General features: G+C 42.5%; 1 protein-coding gene and 2 non-coding genes across 3 annotated transcripts; all 3 read left to right on the plus strand.

The window, feature by feature from the left end:
• Positions 1-2,167: 2,167 nt before the first annotated feature.
• Positions 2,168-22,354, plus strand: LOC143419616 (uncharacterized). Its single transcript, XM_076887025.1, has 4 exons — positions 2,168-2,230; positions 19,993-21,017; positions 21,163-21,479; positions 21,688-22,354. The coding sequence occupies exons 2-4, from the start codon at positions 20,296-20,298 to the stop codon at positions 21,795-21,797; spliced, it is 1,149 nt and encodes a 382-aa protein (XP_076743140.1). The 5' UTR covers positions 2,168-2,230; positions 19,993-20,295; the 3' UTR covers positions 21,798-22,354.
• Positions 7,470-7,541, plus strand: trnap-agg (transfer RNA proline (anticodon AGG)). The gene has a single exon. It is a non-coding gene; the product is annotated as a tRNA-Pro (tRNA).
• Positions 8,872-8,943, plus strand: trnap-agg (transfer RNA proline (anticodon AGG)). The gene has a single exon. It is a non-coding gene; the product is annotated as a tRNA-Pro (tRNA).
• Positions 22,355-23,572: the final 1,218 nt, after the last annotated feature.

The raw sequence follows: 23,572 nt of genomic DNA on the forward strand, positions 1-23,572 counted from the left end.
CCATGAACAAGATATTTAAAAACAAATTATTTCACGACTTTAACAGTAACACAAAACTAAAAGGGAGTAATATTAAAATAACGAACAAATATACGCACTTTTTAAAATGGCCTATCCCCCCCAAAGTCAAAGAAATGCAATTTAAAATAATTAATGGATATTACCCAGCAGCTGAAATGCTTAAAAAAAGGTTTGGGTTTGAGGTAGAGCCATGTGGATTTTGTTCACAAAATGCGGAAAGTATTGATCATTTGTTTTTTTTCCTGCTCAGTAACAACTGACTTTTGGCAAGATCTAGTAGACTGGTTGAGTATAAGAATAGATGGGATGACCCCACTGACTCTAACACAAGTTTTATATAATAATGGTGATCCATCTAAGGAACTGTCCATGCTACACAAGGTGGTGATAATTATGGGCAAATACCACATACACAAATGCAAATGACAAAGTAAAAGACCTTCCCTAACTGTATTGAAAATTGAATTAAAATCTTTTTTGTCATCTTTAGAATTACTGAGGGATTCATGTAAAGAGGCTGCTTTGATATGCGACAATGGGACTCAATCTCTATCCTTTTAATGATTGTGTTTTTGGTGTACTAAGTAAGCCACATGTATGTTAAAGTGTTCGCAGAAAGGAAACTGTTATATGTCATAAAAATGGCCTTCATATATTTATGTATATGTATATATGTGTTTTTTTTTTGTTTTGTTTTGTTTTTTTTGTTTGTTTTGTTTTTTTTCGTTTGATTTCTTATTCAACCTTTTCAAGATGTTGTTGCACAAATGTTGTCTCCCAACGAGAGATTGTAATATGTGCATAAATTTAATTAAAGTATTTAAAAAAAAAAAAAAAAAAAAAAAAAAGTCACTATCACTACCCGATCCGTACCGGAAACCCGATCGGTACCCCGCATGCGCGAAAGGTTTCTACTTCCGGTCGTAGCGTTTTACGATAGTTACAGGTCAGAGTATCTGTTAAGATGTTAAGAATAACAAGTATATCTTAAAATGTTTGCAACAATGAAGCATTTCAGTACAATGTGGACAAAAACGAAAAATAAAAAGAAAGTTACGAATCAGGACTCTCCGATCCTTACTGCGCATGTGTAAAGTCTGACCGTACAAATCGGGTCTACCCGATCCGTACCGCGCATGTGCAAATGTTTTCTTCTTCTTCTGTTCGTTTAATGGCAGTTTACTCCCCAGTGTACGAGGATACCGCCACCTGCTGACCGAGCGAATAAACCCTATTATAAACTGAATTAGCGTCATTACAAACGTGTGTTAAATCTGATTTAGCGATAGTCGAGTGTGTTTATGCTCGTCTGTGAGGAGAGGATTGCTGGAATAGTGATGATGATGTCAATTGTCAGTTAACACTTCATCTGGCTGATGAATCTACACGTGAGATATTACGAAGTCTGCATTATTAACTCTGTAATTAGGCGCCATTCTTCTTATTTTACGGCGCTGTTGCTCAATCGGGGGATGCTCTCTGTTGAGGAGAAAAGCATGAATTTCTTTGTATACGGATTATCCATTGTTTAAATGTCCCGGGCAGTCGAAAAGGAGGCAGGGCTGTTGAGAAATGCTAGGAGCTAACTGGGGGCTAACCGTATCATTCAAATATATTGAATGTCGCAATGTTGGCAAAGAGAGGAAGTGACGTAAGATTTGCGCATGCGGGGTACCGATCGGGTTTCTGGTACGGATCGGGTAGTGACAGCTGCTTGAAATGCGGCCCTGAAATGCATCCTTCATTTCCCTGAATTTTAAGGCTGTGGCAGTGTAGACTTCGTGGCCCAACGTATCCCAGAATGCATGTTTCCGTAATAAACATTTATTTTGTTTATTTGTATTTTATTAGTATTTTCCTTAAGTGTGTCAAATATATATTTTCTCATCTAAATGTCCACTGTGCGTTCAGCCAGGGGGCGGTAATGCGCCTTAACATTGGTTGCCAACCAAGAAGAAGAAGAAGGAGCTGTGAGCCAGGAGGGAGGGGGTGAGTGAGTGATTCGTTCGCTCGCTCTATGATTCAGCACAGGAGGGAGGGGGTGAGCGAGTCCTGAGTGATTCGCTCGTTCTATGATTCAGCACAGGAGGGAGGGGGTTAGTGAGTCCTGAGTGATTCGCTTACGCTTACGATTCAGCACAGGAGGGAGGGGGTGAGCGAGTCCTGAGTGATTCGCTTATGCTTACGATTCAGCACAGGAAGGGAGGGGGTGAGTAGCTCAAATGTGTTGTTAGCATGTTAGCAGCGCGATGCTACTCTGAACCGAAGAGCTATTTTCTTGATGTGAGCTTCTACTCAGGGTTTTTTCTTCCAGTTCAGAGCGGAAATGCTTTTGTTACGAAACTGGCTGTTGTTTCCCCCCCCCCCCCCCCCCCCACAATTTTAATTATAAGCTAGATATATTTCTACTAATGGAATTAGTTTGCTAACAGCAACAGGGTTGAGTCAGTGAGTCAGTTGGGCTTGTGAATCATGATTCACGAGTCAGTAAAGTGATTCTTGAGTATTGAACGATTCGTTCACAAATCGAACATCACTAATCCACACCCACCGCCGCGCTATGCATTCTGGGATATGTTGGGCCACGAAGTCTACACCGCCACGTCCTTAAAATTCAGGGAAATGAAGGATGCATTTGAGGGCCGCATTTCGAGCAGCCTTCGAATTGGGACAGCCTTTGTCGCTTCGACGTAATCGGCCTTAAAGTGCGGCCTTTAAGGCTGCAGACCCCGAATTGGGATACAGCCCCTGTGCACGACAAAATGCTAACTTCCTGTTTTAAGACCGGCTGTAGGGTTGTACATTTCCGGTGTTCCAGACGCTCTTGGATTAACTGGATTTGGTCGAACAGGTGTGCGGCAGACTTGCGTTTCAGGAGCTGCTACCGACAAACCAGCAAAAAAACGCCAAATGTGTCATCTGTGACACTTGTGAGGTTATCTCAAACACACTCCGTCAGTCTTGATGCTGTTGAACAACAAAATGTTTAAAACTGTCGCGAGTTTACCTGGTGATTGTCTCATGCACGACGCGATGGCGAAAACAGCAAACAATTAACACCACGCCGATGTTGTTCACAGGACAGAAAGAGTAAACGAGTCGTTCCCTCGCACGTTTTATTTCTCCGATTTCAGCGTTTTTGCTTCACAACTAAAGCGAGCAGTTTACTTTGTGCACTAACATGGAGTCGAGTCAACCAGCGCCACCTCTGGCCAAGTGCCACAGCCTACAGCCAGATCAACCTGTGACACACATCTGCACCACGTTTGAATTCGTTTCAGGCACAACACATTTGTACCTTTCAATTGTGTCTGTTTGTGCGTCATGCAAATAAACCTTTGAAATGAATGAAATGATATCATGTGTCTATTTTTGGCCCACATTTGTAAAAAATTCCAAATTATATACACAAAGTCATAGGAATCACCACCCCTGTTCATTATGATTTTAATATTTTTGCCCATAAGAAAAACGTCTTGAACAAATATGACACATCAATATTTCATTAGTGTTGTCACATCACATCCTGTAAGCATAGTCTGCCTGTCTCTTTTCTCTGCAAACGAACATTTTAGAGGTGGTAGTTCTATACAGTCTGTATAAGTGTGGTTAATCCAAAAAACATTTGTAAGGAGATGGCAGTTACTGTGAATTTACAGCAGTTACACAGTGATTAGTAATAAACAGTCTCCAAAACTTGCATATGATCTTCAATTTGGAACCCATCTACTGACTATCACATAGCATAGTTGATCTGGCTGTAGTCTGGGAACACTCACCACCAATGTTCCCTAAGCTGCCACGTGCGCAATTGCGCACTGCTGGCACGGTCTCTGCGCACAGAAAATCTGCGTTGCCCACAAAAAAAATCTAACCTGAATTGAAATTAAAATTAATACTGATGATTAATACTGAGGTTGTTTGGTTTCCCCGATGTATGAATCCTGCCAATCCTCCTGCATTTAACAGTGTACACCATGTTACTCTGTTTGTGTCGGGGACCCGATCCTTGGGCTGGACCAGTTTTTGCCGCAGCGTGTTTTGGGGTTTAAAAGCCACAGAGACCTGATGTTTAGAAAAAATGCGTCTCAGCTGCTCCGATACTCCTGACACGTACGGGATCACTACAGGTTTTCACTTAGGCAGCGGTTGTTCTTCTCTCCTGGATCGGCTGGAGCTTTCTTTAGGAGCCTTCCCAGCTTTGTGGGGATAACCACATTTACTCAGGGCCTTCTTGATGTTCTTCTGCTTCCCTGGCTGCTGTGTCAGTGGGGATGGTGTTCGCTCTGTGTTGTAGCGTCCTGATGACGCCCAGTTTGTGCTCCAGTGGATGATGAGAGTCAAACCTTAAATACTGATCCGTATGTGCAGGTTTACGGTACACGTCAGCTTTTAGATGTCCCCCATTACTGATGGAAATCTCACAGTCTAAGAAGGCTAACCTGCCACTGTTCATATCCTTCCTGGTGAATTTGATGAGTTAATGTGATCCGTGAAATGTGGAACGTCCTGAGATTTGATTTTCACCCAGGTGTCATCCACATATCTGAACCAATGACTTGGTGGTGTTCCAGGGTAGGTACTCATGGCCATTGATCAGTGGTCTTTGATCAGTGGGTTTTGGGCGTGGTTGTTGATCAATGGTCATGAGAATTTGCATAATTAAGATTAAGGAACTGACCAGTCATTATGCAAATGTACTGTTTATAAGATTGAAACCTGCAGTCAGCTGAGACTGAAGACGTCACTTGGATGAGGGATGAAACGTTTCTCCCACAAAACGCTACGTCCAGATGAACAGAATCAACCTTTGGAGATTTACTTACCTGGATGACTGAGCATGCATCAAGACAAGGGAACTCTATATACAAATACTGAGAAATTTCAACCCTTTCTCTCTTTTGCTCTGAGGTGCGAGGGAAAAATATCGATAAGTCGATGAACATCATCTACAGACATATTCGGTAAATGCCCAAGACATCTTGAGAAATGTAAATCGCCACTTGATTCGTCTATTTGGTTGACCTTTTTTTTGGAAAACCCGACCGTAAACAAGAATATCACACTGGAAACGAAGCCCTACAGGAGTTTCCCCACCGGAAGTAGCATATGCTAAGGTGCACATAGTCTATACAGTGGGAAATCCACTCAGCGACTTATTGAATCGTTCTTTATGTAGGTCTCCAATGTCTTAAGAAATTAAAAAACAATAAAGAAAAACTTTACCAGCAGAAGATTATGTTGGAATAGATTCTCATGTCACAGCACCATAAAGGTTTCATTTTGCTTGTTGGGCTATAGGGCAGCAATTCTCAAAGTGTGTGGCATGCCTCACTGGTGGGGCACAAATTACCGGAAAAGTCATGTGGAACAAATGTTTGTTTCCTAAAAAGCCGAGAACATGACATCACCTCTTCACTCTTCTTTCTCTCTCACACACAAACCTTCATACAACATGTGACTTTTTGCACAATACAAAGTCTTTTGCAAATTTCTATTGTACTCTTGTTCCTGCACTGTCTTGTGTCTGTCTCGTTCTGTTCTGTCCGGTGCTGCACCATTTTTGTTTATGCATTTTTTGCATTTTTTGCACATTGCACATGTGGTCCTGTTTTGATTGTCTGCTATATGTAATATGTAGCACCATGGTCTTGCAGGAACGTTGACCACTTCCTGTTTATTCTTTCTACCTTTTGTTAACATCATAGTCAGTTTTACTAATACTTCCACGTGTACTATTGTGAAAAACAAACACTACAGGATATATAATATATGATCTGCAATAATGGATACCATGCACATCAAAGATAAAGTCTTTGACTTCTTTTGTTAAGAACGTTTAAAAGTTTGGAGTCTTCTCTCACCCCCATTCTCTGCGACCTGCTGGAGCGGGGGGGCTAGGAGGAGTTGGCCGTTCATCTGCGGTCTGGAGTGTGGGGCCTCCCTGCTGCTGCGGAGTCGGGGCGGTCTGCCTCCCCCCACCGCAGGGAAAAGGGTAACACCACCTGGGTCTGGGTGCAGTTCCCCCCTCCAGGGGCAAGGGTACCTAGACCCGGTTTGTAGAGTACGCTTGGGGAGTGTGATCGTGTGTACAGCGTCTCTTTATGTCTGTCTCCACGTTGGTTGAGTGTGGAGTGAGTGCATATGAGAGCATGAGGGTGGGAATGGATGTTTGTATCTGTGTGTGCCTGTATGTCTGTGTCTATATGTCAGGTTGGGTGTCAGGCGCCACCTCTCTGGGACATCTCAGGCCCTCCAAGGTTTGGAGGCCTATCTCCACCCACCACCACTTCCCCTGCCAGTGGCGGACTCCCTCAGGTGTCGGTGGTGGTTCTTTGTGTCCGGGGATGGGCGTCCGGGTACACACCGGCTCACTCCTTGGCGGCCGCTTATCGGGGCCTGGAGCCTGGGGCTCGCTCGGGCCACTTTGGAGGTGGGGTGCCCCCGGCCTCTCGGCCTGGGGCTCGGTCACTCAGGCACGGCTGGCTGCCGGCGGAGCTCACGGGCGCGTCACTGCAACCCCCCCTGGCTTCTGCTCCGCGGCTGCTGAGTGAGCCCTCATCTGGGACTCTCCTCAGCTCTTACTGGGACAGTGGCGTGGCTCTGTTGGTCTTCCTTGGTCTCTTGTGTTCTGGGGGCCTCTGGATGTCTGGAGTTTTGATCTCCTCCATACCTGCTTCATACCCTGGAGGATGGGGCTGTGGCCCCCCCACACCCTCTAGCAGATCATTACATGGGGAAACCTTTGGAATGCAAGCATGCTGATCCACACAGGTATGCACACAGGTGTACACACGGGTATTCACAGACGCGGACTACAGCTTTCTTGGCTGCTGCCTCAAAGCACATTGTACGCTGTCTATCTTGCGTGCTGCACAATATCGTTTATTATTTAGTATCTACTGATATCTACTGCTAGCTAGTTTATTGTGATGGTGCTGTTTTTTTTATTATGTTGCTCTTTGTTGTTTGCTTTCTCTTCTGTTTTTCTTTCTTTCTTCCCCCCCTTCTCCCCGTCTCTTCTCCCCTTTGGTTTTCTTTCTCTCCCTCTCTTTCTTTCATTCTTTCTCCCTGTCCTATCCCCCAGTCATGTCTGTCCCGTTTGTAGCAACTGAAAATAAAATAAATTCATAATTATAATAAAGGTCAATCCAATGGGCCAATATGGCAAGACCATGATGATCCACTTGGTAAAATAAATCCGCTTGGCATCTTTCTTGGCCTTAAGACAACAATTCTGATGCTAAAGATCCAAACGGGACACACAAAAAAAAAGAAAGAAAAAAAAAAAAAAAAAAAAAAAGAACGTTTAAAAGTTCAAGTTGAAGATATCAAATTTTTCACCACCAGAGGGCGGTGCTGCACTGGATGAAGCAGTGAGGACAAAATACCACAACTTTGCACACAAGTATATGTCAGAAGTCCAGATGTGAGCTGCTGCTTTCTGTGGCTCGTTGGTCTAGGGGTATGATTCTCGCTTAGGGTGCGAGAGGTCCCGGGTTCAAATCCCGGACGAGCCCTAAGTTTTAATCAATTCAGTTAAAATGGATTATTTGAGAATAGAAACATGACTTTCTTGCAACTTTTCAAATGGACAAAGACACAAAAGAGTCTGCTGCCTGTGAACTGAACTCCTGTAAAAAGCTGTACTCAAAATGAGATGTTTGAAGACAAACGCTATCAAAGCAAGTATAGTAAGTGACTGCACATGAACTGTCAAGTCAAGAATTACCGTACTATCAAACTGACAGCTTGTCTTGTGACAGTGCGTTAATCAGAATGCATCAAGAAATTTCTCTTTACTCGGTAAATAAGTGTTTTGTTTAAATAGCAAGCAAGCAATTTATTTATATAGCACTTTCAGATCAGCCCCAAGCTGAACACAAAGTGCTGTACACTTGACATGCCAAACATGATACATTAAACAAGTTAAAAAAAATATATATATATAAAATAGAGAAATATTTTTAAAAAATAAGATGACAATTAAAATAACATTTAAAGTAATAAAATTGGCACAAATAGCAAAAACAATAATAAAATTGAATAAAATGATAATTAGAATTGCATTTAAAACAATAAAAATCATGGCATTAGATTAAAACAATAAAATCAGGGTCAGACTGTGTCATAAGCCAAGGAGTAAAAATGGGTTTTAAGACGTGTTTTAAAAGTGGACAGTGAGGGGGCCTCTCTAATGTGCTGGGGCAGAGAAGGCCCCGCCCCCTCCGAGCTTCCTCTTGGACCTGGGTACCTCCAGGAGCAGCTTGTCAGCTGACTTGAGAGACCTGGGGGTGAGTAAGGATGAAGAAGCTCAGAGAGGTAAATTGGGGCAAGACCGTTTAAACATTTAAAAACAAACATGAGAATTGGATATTAAAATCTCCCACAATAAGAACATGATCGTAGTTGGGTATAATCCCAGCTAGAAATTCTGAAAAGTCATTTACAGGGAGTCCGACACAGCGGCCTCAGATTGTGGAGGACAGGGGTCACGGAGGAGCGGCGCGCCATCCTGGCAGACCACGGGGATGAGGCAGGAATCCACAGGGGTGTATTCCTGTCCCTTAAAAACTTTTTAATGTTTTTTGTATAATTACGTTTGTGCAACTGAAGAAATAAATGCTGTTTTTACACATCTCTAGTGAAAAAGGTACATAGATACCATAAAAATGCTACAGCATATAGTGGGGGCGTCTGTTAACGAGATGAAGACTTATAACGTTTTCCACCAGCAGAGGGTGGTGTTGTACTGGATGAAGCAGTGAGGACCAAATGCCACATCACAACTTTGCAGGATTCACACACAAGTATATGTCAGAAGTCCAGATGTGAGCTATTGTGTCCTGTGGCTCGTTGGTCTAGGGGTATGATTCTCGCTTAGGGTGCGAGAGGTCCCGGGTTCAAATCCCGGACGAGCCCTAAGTTTTAATCAATTCAGTTAAAATGGATTATTTGAGAATAGAAACATGACTTTCTTGCAACTTTTCAAATGGACAAAGACACAAAAGAGTCTGCTGCCTGTGAACTGAACTCCTGTAAAAAGCTGTACTCAAAATGAGATGTTTGAAGACAAACGCTATCAAAGCAAGTATAGTAAGTGACTGCACATGAACTGTCAAGTCATCTGTCAACTGTCAAGGACGAGCCCTTGCTTTTTTTTATCCCCTTGTGTCAAAGTTAATTTTGTGATAATTGAAAAATGTATTTCTTGTAACTTTTCATGCAGCACACACGGAGACACACAAAAGGCTGCTGCCCGTGAACTTTGCAGCTGTAAAAAACTTGCAGTCTTATTTTTATTCATTTTTATTTATCACATTTTCAATATCATATTTGCTTAGAATAGCATAGCATCTTTATTTATAATGAACTTTACATCCAACAATGTTGGCCAACGTACTACAAATATAAACAAAGAGAAAGCAGTTTACATTACATATAGAATATCTTAAAATTGAAAAATAATATGATTAATAAGAAACATATGAAGAGACATCAACAAGTCCTGCTGCTGAAAGCCAAAGTAAATAAATATGTTTTAAGACGTGATTTAAAAACAGATAAGGAAGGTCCTGTCTAACATGTAAAGGCAACTCATTCCACAGTTTTGATGCTGCCACAGTGTTGCACAGCAAACGCCCGATCCCCTCTGAGCTCACGATTAGTCCTGGGCACGCTCAGGAGGAGCTGGTCTGCCGACCTGAGGGACCGGGAAGGTATGTATGGATGAAGAAGCTGAGAGAGGTACAGAGGGGCAGCATTAGACAAACATTTAAAAACAAATAAAAGCAGCTTAATAAATGCACGGGCAGCCAATGAAGTGAATATAAAACTGGGTGATATGCTCGCATCTACGAGTGCCAGTTAAAAGACGTGCAGCAGCATTCTGAGCTAGCTGCAGTCGACAAGCAGGAGATCGACTCACCTCAAAATAAAGAGAATTACAGTAATCCAGCCGAACGGTTACAAAGGCATGGATTACTGTTTCAAATTGCTGTCATGCAAGAAAGTGCTTAATTTTGGTCAGCTGCCTCAGATGAAAGAAACTAGACCTCACCACCAATGGTCCCTCTAAGCTGCGTGCGTGCGCAATTGCGCACTTCTGGCACGGTCTCTGCGCACAGAAAAAAAATCTAACCTGAATTGAAATTAACATTAAAACTTTAACAATTCTGTTCTGCAGTGTTAGTCAGTGACTGGCTGCTCCCGTATGGGATCAGAACGATGCCACCTATGCTGTGGTGTGCTGGGGGAGCAGCACAGCAAAGAAGGACTCATCCAGGCTGGAGAAACTGATCAGGAGGGCTGGCTCTGTGGTCGGCATGAAGCTGGACACTCTGGTGACAGTGGCAGAGAAAAGGACATTAAAGAAACTGCTGGACATTATGGACAATGCTGGGCATCCTCTGCACACGGCCATAAACAACCAGAAGAGTCTGTTCAGTGACAGGTTGCTTCTCCCAAAGACAAGAACTAACAGACTTAAAAACTCCTTTGTCCCACACGCCATCAGACTGTTTAACTCCTCTCTGGAGGGGAGAGGGAGGGGAAACAGGAGGACAAAGGAGGGGGGAACAACTAAGCTGTAGTGCCTCTTCACCTCACTGTACAATACCTTGTGCAATACTTTTTGTAAATAGTCAACAGTGCAATAGACTCAATACTTGAAATGTGCAATTCACTTGTATTTTTATTTTTTATTCCTATTTATTCTATTTATCCCCTTTGTATATTTTATTTATATTTGTCTCTGTATTTATATGTATGTGTGTGTCTATATATATATATATATATATATATATATATATATATATATATATATATATATATATATATATATATATATATATATATATAACAGTTCTGTAACTAACTTCGGTCGTTGCTGTGCTTTTTTTGGAAGTCGAATTTCCCAGAGGAACCCACCCGAGGGATTAATAAAGTTCTATCTTATCTCTCTCTCTTATCTTACCTTATCCCACAGTCCAGCCAATCATGCGATTCACATTCATATATACGCAGCTAATCCACATGGTTGAAAGGCTATGACAGCGTCCTTATGTGCCGACACCGGTGTTTTAGCGAGCAAAGCGGCGAGTGAAGCCACGTTAATGACAGCATGTACAACCATTGGAGATGTGAGCAGGACAGACGGAACAACTGACGGACAAAGTGTGGACTTTATACCAGTTTTTAAATTGTGTTGATCGGCCGCGTAAAACCAGAGTTATGATAAAATATCTGCAATGTTTGGTTTTCTTCCTGAATACTGTCGTTGTTTATATTTACTACAGGAAGAAACGGTAAAAACAGCGTTTTATAAGGAAAACGCTCGAAAGCCTGTGAACAAATGTACTATGTGGATCAATCAAAACGTGATATGGCAACATGGCATTTAGTTGTTTAGGGAGGGGGAAGTTTTAGGAGTGACGGCGTGTTTGAGATGTGAGAGATTTGTGACGTTTAGCGCAAATCTTGTGTAGTTAGTGTGTAGTTAGTGTGTAGTTAGTGTGTAGTTAGTGTGTAGTGTAGTCAATAGTTTTGTTGTGTGTCAGAACAATGAGGCGACTGCTGAGTGTTACAGGTGTTACAGCAGTGATACATCTCCTGCTGTCAGGCCTGCAGGTATCAGGTGTTGTTCTCCTTCATCTCATAGTGGACACAAATTATTTTTGGAGCGGCACAAATAATTTGTGTGGCATCAGATTTGATGCAGAACAGCTGATTGTTCTGTAAATAGTTTGAAATGTTTGTTTAAAAAACGCCTTGGCTGCATTTTTAGGTAAACAGCTGCAAAAACTTTGTTGTTTGTATAACAAACAACAACGTTACTTTTTTGAAGAAGTAACTATATAATTAATTGCCCAACATTGGTCATTATTTACTGTATTCTGCAGACCGAGTTACAGACTCTCTCCCAGACCACAGACTCAGACTCATAATACAAGTCAGAGCTTTATAGGGAGTGCAGAATTATTAGGCAAGTTATATTTTTGAGGAATAATGTTATTATTGAACAACAACCATGTTCTCAATGAACCCAAAAAACTCATTAATATCAAAGCTGAATGTTTTTGGAAGTAGTTTTTAGTTTGTTTTTAGTTTGAGCTATTTTAGGGGGATATCTGTGTGTGCAGGTGACTATTACTGTGCATAATTATTAGGCAACTTAACAAAAAACAAATATATACCCATTTCAATGATTTATTTTTACCAGTGAAACCAATATAACATCTCCACATTCACAAATATACGTTTCTGACATTCCAAAACAAAACAAAAACAAATCAGCGACCAATATAGCCACCTTTCTTTGCAAGGACACTCAAAAGCCTGCCATCCATGGATTCTGTCAGTGTTTTGATCTGTTCACCATCAACATTGCGTGCAGCAGCAACCACAGCCTCCCAGACACTGTTCAGAGAGGTGTACTGTTTTCCCTCCTTGTAAATCTCACATTTGATGATGGACCACAGGTTCTCAATGGGGTTCAGATCAGGTGAACAAGGAGGCCATGTCATTAGTTTTTCTTCTTTTATACCCTTTCTTGCCAGCCACGCTGTGGAGTACTTGGACGCGTGTGATGGAGCATTGTCCTGCATGAAAATCATGTTTTTCTTGAAGGATGCAGACTTCTTCCTGTACCACTGCTTGAAGGTGTCTTCCAGAAACTGGCAGTAGGACTGGGAGTTGAGCTTGACTCCATCCTCAACCCGAAAAGGCCCCACAAGCTCATCTTTGATGATACCAGCCCAAACCAGTACTCCACCTCCACCTTGCTGGCGTCTGAGTGGGACTGGAGCTCTCTGCCCTTTACCAATCCAGCCACGGGCCCATCCATCTGGCCCATCAAGACTCACTCTCATTTCATCAGTCCATAAAACCTTAGAAAAACCAGTCTTGAGATATTTCTTGGCCCAGTCTTGACGTTTCAGCTTGTGTGTCTTGTTCAGTGGTGGTCGTCTTTCAGCCTTTCTTACCTTGGCCATGTCTCTGAGTATTGCACACCTTGTGCTTTTGGGCACTCCAGTGATGTTGCAGCTCTGAAATATGGCCAAACTGGTGGCAAGTGGCATCTTGGCAGCTGCACGCTTGACTTTTCTCAGTTCATGGGCAGTTATTTTGCTCCTTGGTTTTTCCACACGCTTCTTGCGACCCTGTTGACTATTTTGAATGAAACGCTTGATTGTTCGATGATCACGCTTCAGAAGCTTTGCAATTTTGAGACTGCTGCATCCCTCTGCAAGATATCTCACTATTTTTGACTTTTCTGAGCCTGTCAAGTCCTTCTTTTGACCCATTTTGCCAAAGGAAAGGACGTTGCCTAATAATTATGCACACCTGATATAGGGTGTTGATGTCATTAGACCACACCCCTTCTCATTACAGAGATGCACATCACCTAATATGCTTAATTGGTAGTAGGCTTTCGAGCCTATACAGCTTGGAGTAAGACAACATGCATGAAGAGGATGATGTGGACAAAATACTCATTTGCCTAATAATTCTGCACTCCCTGTATAACAAATAAAAAAAGAAAGTTTTGTTTTCAAAATTGGTGTAAGAGCCAAAGTCAATGTTTATGTTTTGTTTATTTGTTATGGTGGCACAGGTGTATAGCTTTACCTGCATCTCAGGAGATAGCATGTGGGTGTGGTCACAGTCTATTTACAGTGGGGCAAAAAAGTATTTAGTCAGCCACTGATTGTGCAAGTTCCCCCACTTAAAATGATGACAGAGGTCAGTAATTTGCACCAGAGGTACACTTCAACTGTGAGAGACAGAATGTGAAAAAAAAAATCCATGAATTCACATGGTAGGATTTGTAAAGAATTTATTGGTAAATCAGGGTGGAAAATAAGTATTTGGTCACCTCAAACAAGGAAAATCTCTGGCTCTCACAGACCTGTAACGTCTTCTGTAAGAAGCTTTTCTATCCCCCACTCGTTACCTGTATGAATGGCACCTGTTTGAACTCATCATCTGTATAAAAGACACCTGTCCACAGCCTCAAACAGTCAGACTCCAAACTCCGCCATGGCCAAGACCAAAGAGCTTTCGAAGGACACCAGGAAAAGTATTGTAGACCTGCACCAGACTGGGAAGAGTGAATCTACAATAGGCAAGCAGCTTGGTGTGAAAAAATCAACTGTGGGAGCAATCATCAGAAAATGGAAGACATACAAGACCACTGATAATCTCCCTCGATCTGGGGCTCCACGCAAGATCTCATCCCGTGGGGTCAAACTGATCATGAGAACGGTGAGCAAAGATCCCAGAACCACACGGGGGGACCTGGTGAATGACCTGCAGAGAGCTGGGACCAAAGTAACAAAGGTCACCATCAGTAACACACTACAACGGCAGGGAATCAAATCCCGCAGTGCCAGACGTGTTCCGCTGCTGAAGCCAGTGCATGTCCAGGCCCGTCTGAAGTTTGCCACAGAGCACATGGATGATACAGCAGAGGATTGGGAGAATGTCATGTGGTCAGATGAAACCAAAGTAGAACTTTTTGGTATAAACTCAACTCGTCGTGTTTGGAGGAAGAAGAATACTGAGTTGCATCCCAAGAACACCATACGTACTGTGAAGCATGGGGGTGGAAACATCATGCTATGGGGCTGTTTTTCTGCCAAGGGGACAGGACGACTGATCCGTGTTAAGGACAGAATGAATGGGGCCATGTATCGTGAGATTTTGAGCCAAAACCTCCTTCCATCAGTGAGAACTTTGAAGATGAAACGAGGCTGGGTCTTCCAACATGACAATGATCCAAAACACACCGCCCGGGCAACAAAGGAGTGGCTCCGTAAGAAGCATTTGAAAGTCCTGGAGTGGCCTAGCCAGTCTCCAGACCTCAACCCCATAGAAAATCTGTGGCGGGAGTTGAAAGTCCGTGTTGCTCGGCGACAGCCCCAAAACATCACTGCTCTCGAGAAGATCTGCATGGAGGAATGGGCCAAAATACCAGCTACTGTGTGTGCAAACCTGGTAAAGACCTATAGTAAACGTTTGACCTCTGTTATTGCCAACAAAGGTTATGTTACAAAGTATTGAGTTGTATTTTTGTTATTGACCAAATACTTATTTTCCACCCTGATTTACCAATAAATTCTTTACAAATCCTACCATGTGGATTCATGGATTTTTTTTTCACATTCTGTCTCTCACAGTTGAAGTGTACCTCTGGTGCAAATTACTGACCTCTGTCATCATTTTAGGTGGGGGAACTTGCACAATCGGTGGCTGACTAAATACTTTTTTGCCCCACTGTACCTGATCTCGGTGTTCGCGGCAGGTGTGTTGGGTGAGTGGTTTGTGGGCAAACTTTTCTGTTGACCGTCATTTTTTGGCACACCTTGTAATCCATGCGCTATTTGTAAATTGATTGAAAGCGCAAACGCTTGTTTTTGTTTTGTTCCTAAAATAAATGTGCAAAGTACAAGTACGACTCATTATGGATTATTGGAGGCGCGTCACAGGGACACAACCAACTCAGCCGGCCGCGGCTTTATTTATGTATGAAAGTTGCAACAATTGGAGTTCAAGTTATTTTTACTTCCAATAGTGTTAACATACTACAGGTCATGAACAAGATTTTATTTTTAATTTTCATTGTAAGTGGGCTGAAGCAGTTAATTAAAAGTAGTCTAACATAAATGCTGTAATTTGATTATTTTAATAAACATGTAACTTGGATGGATTGGATGCTGGCGTGACCACAGTGCACACGTCTACTGTCGCTCACAGTGGTCCAAGGGACGCTCAGAGAGTTTGTGTGTTCACTCAGACACGTGAAACATTAGAGGGAACATTGGTTACAACCGACCCGATCTGGCTTTTCTGGAACATAAATCTGGCAGTCATCTGCATACCAGTGAAAATATATTCTGTGTCTCCTAAAAACTGAGCCCAAGGGAAGTAAATAAAGCGAAAGCAGGATAGGGCCCAGAATGGAACCCTGTGGTACTCCATGAGACAGCGGAGCACTTTCCTAGGCGAACTGACAAGGATCGATCTGTTAAGTAAGACCTGAACCATTTCAGAGCCACACCTGTTATACCGACACTGCTCCAAACACGAGATTAAAATTTCATGGTCTACAGTGTCAAATGCAGCAGTTAAATCGTGTAAAATACGAATGACACTTTCACCAGAATCACATGATAAAAATATATCATTAAAAGTTCTTAAGAGTGATGATTCAGTGCTATGCATTGCTTTAAAACCGGACTGGAAAATCTCCTGAACATTTTGTGCATTCAAGTACAGGATCAATTGGTTATATGCTACTTTTTCCAAGACTTTAGATAAAAAGGGCAGCTTAGATATTGGTCTAAAGTTTTCAAAACCGGATTTGTATCTAGCCCAGGTTTCTTAAGAAGTGGTTGCACAATTGTATCTTTGAAATTCTTTGGAACCACACCTGAGGTAAGGCTGCTATTTAAAATGGTTAAAACAGTTGAACCTGTGGTAGAAAACCACTTCTTTCAGAAAACGGGGAGGGGTGGCATCGTAGGGCGAGCCTACAGGCTTTAGATGATCCACCACCTCCTGTAGCTGAGCAAGAGTAACCGACTCAAACTGTTGAAAGACAGCCGAGCAAATTGGAGGATCAGAGGCGTCAGATGTGGGCAAAATAATCTGCGCCCTAGCCGAAGCTACCTTGTTTATAAAGAAGTGCAGAAACTTTTCACACATTTCATGTGAAGGCTCAAAACTGAAAAGTGATTAAAATGGTCTCAATTGACTTAAACAATATATGTGGTTTCCGATAATTTATCAAAATAATGTTAGCGAAGTATTTCCGCTTTGCTTCTTTTACTGTGAACTTATATAAGGCCCAGCGCTCTCATTTTGCAAAGAGACCTGTAAGTTATCTTTTTTCCATCTCCGCTCAGCCCTACGACATTCACGCCTCGCAGCGCGGGTTTCATCGTTCAACCGGGGTTCAAGCTTTGTCTTAACATGCCTGATTTTTAGAAGGGCAACAATATCCAAGGCAGTCTGACAAGTGGTATGAAACCTAGAACTGAGTTCCTCTACGTTTGAGTGTCTCAGGAATGGAGAATTGATTATAGTAGGTGGAGAACCGTGGTGCTGTGAAAGAATTTAACAACAGGGACAGAAAACAGGGTCAGAGACTTTCAGATTAAAAACAGGCAATGTGTGCGCTAAAACCAGATCGAGAGTGTGGCCACACCTTTGTGTGGGTGCAGACACACATCAAACTAAATTAAAAGAATCAGTAAGATTGAAAAAGTCTTTAACCATGGGCTTTTCTGGACAGCTCACATGAATATTAAAATCCGTGACAATAAGAAAGGAGTCACATTTTATCGTGACTTCAGTCAGAAATTCCTTTATAAAGTCCGTACTGTATTTTGGGGCCCTGTATAGTATTGTGCACAGTACAGGGGGAGAACGGGCTGTTTCAAATAGCAACTGTTCAAACTGTTCAAAGGTTTGTGCATTTGGTACCAGTGGAGTCCCAAAGCCTTTGAAATTGTTTCTTACGGTGCATTCACACCGAACACGATAGACACAACCAAAACGCGCCAGACGCCCCTAGCTGGTCGTGTGCACATTCGCACCTTGACGCACATCCAACGCGAATTGATCACGCGTGAAGCAGAAATGTGGGAGGAAGTAGTGCCAGACGGTATGTTTGCAAGATGGCAGCTGTCAATCTAGCGTTTGAAGAGAGAGTCTCCCTTCTCTATTTACTGTGGAGAGCAGATCAGCGGCGTAAAGGACGTCCTCGCCGTACCTGGGTCCATCAGGTATGGCAAGCCATTAGTGCCAAATATCGCCCCTTTTCTAACCCGTTTGGTTAAGAAATGGCGTAAAAAACGCAGTTTAATTATTTAAAACGCAAAAAACCCAGCGTTTGTCCAGACAGAACTCCGTTTTTTCCGCCACTCACATGGCGCCTTGAATGCACCATCCAAGTGGCGGAAAAAACTGTGTTTTCGTCTATCTTTGAACGCCGCTTTTTACGTCACTCGGCAGAAAACACCGTTCAAAGATGCATAAAAACGGCGTTTTATTGAAATTATGCAGAGCACTCCCCATGGTTGCCTCATCCAATTACTTTCAACTCATTTCACCCAATCAAAGAAGAGGAAGTGCAGACCACACTAATGCATCACCGATTCACCTTGCTGCTAAGTGATTGCCTATTCAATACCAGTGCTTGTCACAGTATTCACTTGTATTATAATCCCACTATGCATTTTGATGTGTTTAAAGCATGATCGAGCAAACAAACGACAGAATGCTTTTTCTGAAACCTTAACTGTGTTACCTGTTATGGCAGCTCTGCTCATTTCTGAGCTTCTTTCTTATTTTCCTCTTTACTTCTCTTAACCTTTAACTTATGTCTTAGCAATCAGATTCTGCCATCATGCATTACCGCTTTGTGCTAGTTATGTTGACTCTTCTCTTCTTTTGTCTCCTCTTTTTTCACCCGTATTTGGACACTCAGCGCATGGCTCCTTTGTTTACGTTAGGGATCAGCCGTTAGTGCTGCGCCCTGCAGCTGCGCTACCGGCAGACAGACCCGACAACCCCGGTGAGGGAAGAGACGGGGGTGATGTCTCCCGAGAAGGACACCTTACACACCATCTCTCCTTCCTGTAATCACTGTAAATGTGAGATCGCTCCCTGATATGATTGAGGAGCTAATGACGCTAACCCGGTCACAGTGGCAGTATCCCGGCACTGCCCGGTACTCCCTCTGTGAGTAGGCTGCCCGGCTTCCAGCTGCGGGCAGACAAGACGAGAGACAGCGGTGAGAGGAAAGGAGGGGGACTGGCAGTGTTTGTTGTGGTATCCCTGGGCACATCGCTGTGAAAAGAACAACTCTGCAGCAGAGACATTGAGCTATTAGCCGTTAGCATCCGTGGAGGCAGCCTGTGACTCTCTGTGGTCCGCAGACTGCAAACGCAATCTCCGAGAGCTCTTCTTCTAATATCAGGGGACTTTAATCATGTCTCGCTGGACTCCACACTGCCCACCTTCACCCAGTATGTGACCTGCCCCACCGTAGGCAATAAAACATTGTACTTAATGTATGCCAATGAAAAAGTGGCATACAGTTCATCACCTCCCCCTGCCCAGGGAAGATCCGATCGTAACCGAGTGCGTCTTGTCCCTGTGTGTGCAGCCCTTAGTGTGCAGGGAGCCACTAATCACCATCGCAGTGCAGAGATGGTCCGCGGAGGGCATATAAATAAATAAAAAAAGCAAATAAATGACAGTATGCTTTTTCTGAAACAAACGGAGACCTTAACTTTTATCAAAATACCGTCTTACTCAGTTTAAAGTAATACCACTGTATAATAACCTTCAAATTTAATAATGTTAACAGTATCTCAGGAATATTTTTGCCCTTTCAACATGCATTAAAAAAATAGAAATGCAGTTTTGAATCAGACCTGTATGTACGTTTTGTGAAAAGTGATGTAAATAAGTAATCTCAAGAACACGAAATAATAGTTTCCCATGTAAACTGGAGATGTCCTTGTCAATGTCATCAGAGTACTCTGGATGTCTTACATGAATTTGAAACATAAAACCAGAGTGGCACATGACAGCGTTGCACATAACATAACTAGTTTACCTGAATGACCTGAAGTTATAAAGAAAGAATCCACAGGGCCGGTGTCCTGCAGGTTTTAGATCTCACCCTGGCTCAACACACCTGAATCAAATGATTAGTTCATTACCAGGCCTCTGAAGACTACAAGACATGTTGAGGAGGTGATTTAGCCATTTGAATCAGCTGTGTTGGATCACGGACACATCTAAAACCTGCAGGGACACCGGCCCTTGAGGCCTGGAGTTGCCCACCCCGACTCTAGTTGAATGATGTTTTAAAAATGTGTTTTCCTTTATTTTTAATCACAGTGAGGTTATGAAGTAATGTATGAACCTGACGTATGATAATATTTATCTCTACAGAGGAAACATCCATCGAAGATTGAGCAGTACAATATCACTGTGGCATCAACATCTCATCAGCGAAAGACCACAGCCACACCAAACAAGCTCTCAGCAAATACGCAAGCCAAGTTACCAGACCTGATGTTGAGAGCTGCAAACAAACATGTTCCACAAGTAACTGTTGACAGCTTGTCATCAATTTCATATGTGAGGGTCTACAGCCATTTGCAGTGGTAGAACAGCCATCTTTCAACCACATTACAACCTCAAGTCATCTCCAGACCCGCTGTCCGTGCCAGAATCTGTGAAGCTGCTGATCACATGAAGATGACTTTGGTTGCAGCATTCGATAAAGTCAAATTTGTTGCTACCACTACTGATTGTTGGTCAGCTCATCAGAAAAGTTACCTTGGAGTCACATGCCATTGGATAGAGGAAGAGTCTGCAGCATCAGCATGCAAAAGATTGAGAGGGTCTCACACATTTGACTTGCTTGCTGGTGCGCTTGATGATATCCATCGCCAATACAAGATTAGAGGCAAAGTTGTAAGAACCACAACTGATAGTGGATCCAACTTTGTCAAGGCCTTCCACATGTTTGGGGCACAAAATGATGCAGATGAAGCTGAAGATGAAGCAGACCCAGAAACTCTTGACCTGACTGACCATATTGACTACCATGAGGCAAGTGCAATTCTTGATGAAGACTCTGGTTTGGAGTATCAACTCCCGCCTCATCAGCGATGTGCATGTCACCTGCTAAACCTTGTGGCAACATCTGACGCTGCCCTAGCAGAGAGCATGAGTGACACCTACAAGAGGCTCTCCCGTGCAACCTTTGCAAAATGCCAGGCCATTTGGAACAAAACTGGCCGGTCTCATTTGGCTAATGAAGTGGTAGAGGACAAGTGTGAGCTACAGATCATTCGTCCCAATGCAACACGGTGGAATTCAACCTACCTTGCCATTGAAAGGATAATACGCATCATTGATGAGAAGGAGGAAGATGCCATCAGGAGCATTTGTGAGTTCAAGGTGAAAATGTGAGTAAAATTGGACACCTACCAATATGGTTGCAAATTTTGTGAATTTTCCTTAATGGATGGTTAAAAACGTGAGCAGACTCTTAATATTAAATCAGAAGATCCCTATTATAGTCATGGTGGGTTTTGTTGTTGTGTCTTACAGGTTGAGTCCTGCAGAAGTTGCATTCCTAAGGGAGTACTGTACCACCATGAAGCCACTGGTGAAAGCTGCAAACATCCTTCAGTCTGAGTCCACTTCCTTTATGGGATGGCTCCTGCCAGTAATCCAACAACTACTGTCCAAACTTAGCAGGCTGGAGACATCAAGCACGACATGCGTGCCACTCATCACAGCATTGCAAAATGGCCTTCAAAAGCGTTTTGGAGCGATGATGGAGGATCCAGAGTTGGCTGCAGCTGCAGTCCTCTTACCCAAGTTCAAGACTTCCTGGACTGACAGAGCAGATGTAACAGAGGCTGGTAAGGATTCATGTGATCCCATTTTTGTGTAATCTTACATTTGAACACATGCTTAAGTGAGTATTTCACCTAATACGTTGTAAGTTATTGATGGTCTGTCCTGAATACTAAACAATCCTTTTTGAGAATTTGCCGATTTTAAATTTGTGTTCAGGAATAATCACTGAAATTTAAATAACAAAATTGTGTTATCTACTTGCAATTACAGCCTTGACATACATCAGACAACATCTTGAAACGACGGAGCATGAGAGTGAGGATCAGCAAAGAGAGTCATCTGATGAAGATGAATTCTTCTCCAGACCAAAGTGCAGCTGAGCTTGATGGTTATCTTGCTTGTGCCACAGACACCATGGAGCTGCTGCACTCCTCAGCCATCAAAAGCCTCTCTCTTAAACTGAACACAGCTCTGCCTGCTTCTGCTGCGTGTGAACGACTTTTTAGCTGTGCTGGTTTACTCTTCACAGCCAAACGAAGTCGGATTGCCTCTGTTAATTTAGAAAACCAGCTCTTGCTGAAACTGAACAAAAGGTTCAGAAAGTAAAGTGTGACAGAAACGCTAAGAGTTTAAGACACTTACCTGCCTGTTGTTCAGTGTATGGGGAAAAGTTTAAATGGTTCTACGCATGTTCAGAAACATTTTTGTCATTGTTTTAACAAACAAAATTCCTTCTTTTACATCTACATTTATTTACAAAACAAGTTACCTTTCTATACCTTGTTCATCTGAGAAATGTGCTTTGAACATAAATATTTATACTGGTGAATCGAGTCGAATGCCTGCTATTGACGACAGAATAAAACATCAGTCTGTTAAAAAGTAATTAATACTCTGAGTAGTTTTTGAGAAGAGTACTTTGTACTTTTACTCAAGTATTTTTTTAACACCAGTACTTTTACTTGTAATTGAGTACAACTTAACCAGTGTAACAGTACTTGTACTTGAGTGAGTACTCTTTCCACCTCTGATTGCTAGTGATACTCAGGTCTATCTTATAAAGTCCTTTTTTTATTTAGACCTGGTTTAATTCTGGTATAGATTCAGTTGAATATTTGTATATAATCCCTGCAGCTGTCAGACTCTATAGCAGGGGTCACCAGCCTTTCTTAAAACTGAGAGCTAGATAAAACTGTGAACAGTTCATCTTTAGTTATATGATAATATATCTTGATATGCTGTCTTATCACAGGTTAATTTTTCAAAACAGGCCTGGGTCGTGTAGCAGCCAACAACTCCTCCAGAGAGGCCGTCCTGGTGAGGGAGAGGTTCAGGGCCCACTTCTCGGTGGAGGGGGCAGCGTCTTGGCAGCCAAAAGAAGCCCGTTTGAAGTCCCAGCAACTTCCCCACAACGGCTCTGAGCCACCCACAAACCTCTGAAGAGCGTTCCTGCCTGTTTTTAAATATTCTTAATAAATGGAGGTTGACTCCAAAATAAACTAACCTCTCTTTATTCTTTAAATAATTGGTCTTCACTATGTTCCTATATAGCAGTATATTTTTTCATTAGTATAACATGAGATAAATTCTACATGTTTCAAGCTGTGTGCCAATATTTGCTGTGTAGTTGAACTGAGACATTAGTCATTAAAAATTTTTATTTGAAATAATATTAAAATTCTCAAACAGAAACACATTAAACATAAATATATCAAATATAAGTATTTACAGAGAGACAGGAATAAAAAGGACCCAGCTTAAAGTGTTAGAGCTTCAGGGAGAAGGAGGAGAAAACTACGAACATTGTTTCTGCCCTGCAGAGCTGCTGCCTCATCAGAAAACTACTGATCGCTCGGGTCCAATGTTTCCAAATTTAACACAGCTTAGCTGTTTTCAAAAACTAATTTCTAAATTTGAAATTTCACTAATACTCGTATCTGAGGCGGCATGCTCTCCAGAGCAGGAACAAGGCTGAGGAGGAAATGCTCCGTTGGAGACTGGTGTGGCCTCTTCAGGGACACCAGGATGGCCAGGTGATCACAAGGGGCGAGTAAAAAGTTATCAGTGCTGCGGTACATCTGATGCTACAATTACATAGCTGTGGGTGCGGCACATATTGAATGAAGAATGAAGGGCTTTGGCTGGACCTGCCCCT

The sequence above is a fragment of the Maylandia zebra genome, linkage group LG7 (genome assembly GCF_041146795.1).
Source record: "Maylandia zebra isolate NMK-2024a linkage group LG7, Mzebra_GT3a, whole genome shotgun sequence".
Taxonomy (NCBI): Eukaryota; Metazoa; Chordata; class Actinopteri; order Cichliformes; family Cichlidae; genus Maylandia; species Maylandia zebra.

Excerpts from the sequence above, each read along its gene's own strand:
- LOC143419616 (XM_076887025.1), top strand. The coding sequence starts at position 20,296 with ATGAAGATGACTTTGGTTGCAGCATTCGATAAAGTCAAATTTGTTGCT. Across the intron at positions 21,018-21,162 it reads TGTGAGTTCAAGGTGAAAAT|GTTGAGTCCTGCAGAAGTTG; the intron begins GTGAGTAAAATT and ends TGTGTCTTACAG. Across the intron at positions 21,480-21,687 it reads AGCAGATGTAACAGAGGCTG|CCTTGACATACATCAGACAA; the intron begins GTAAGGATTCAT and ends TTGCAATTACAG.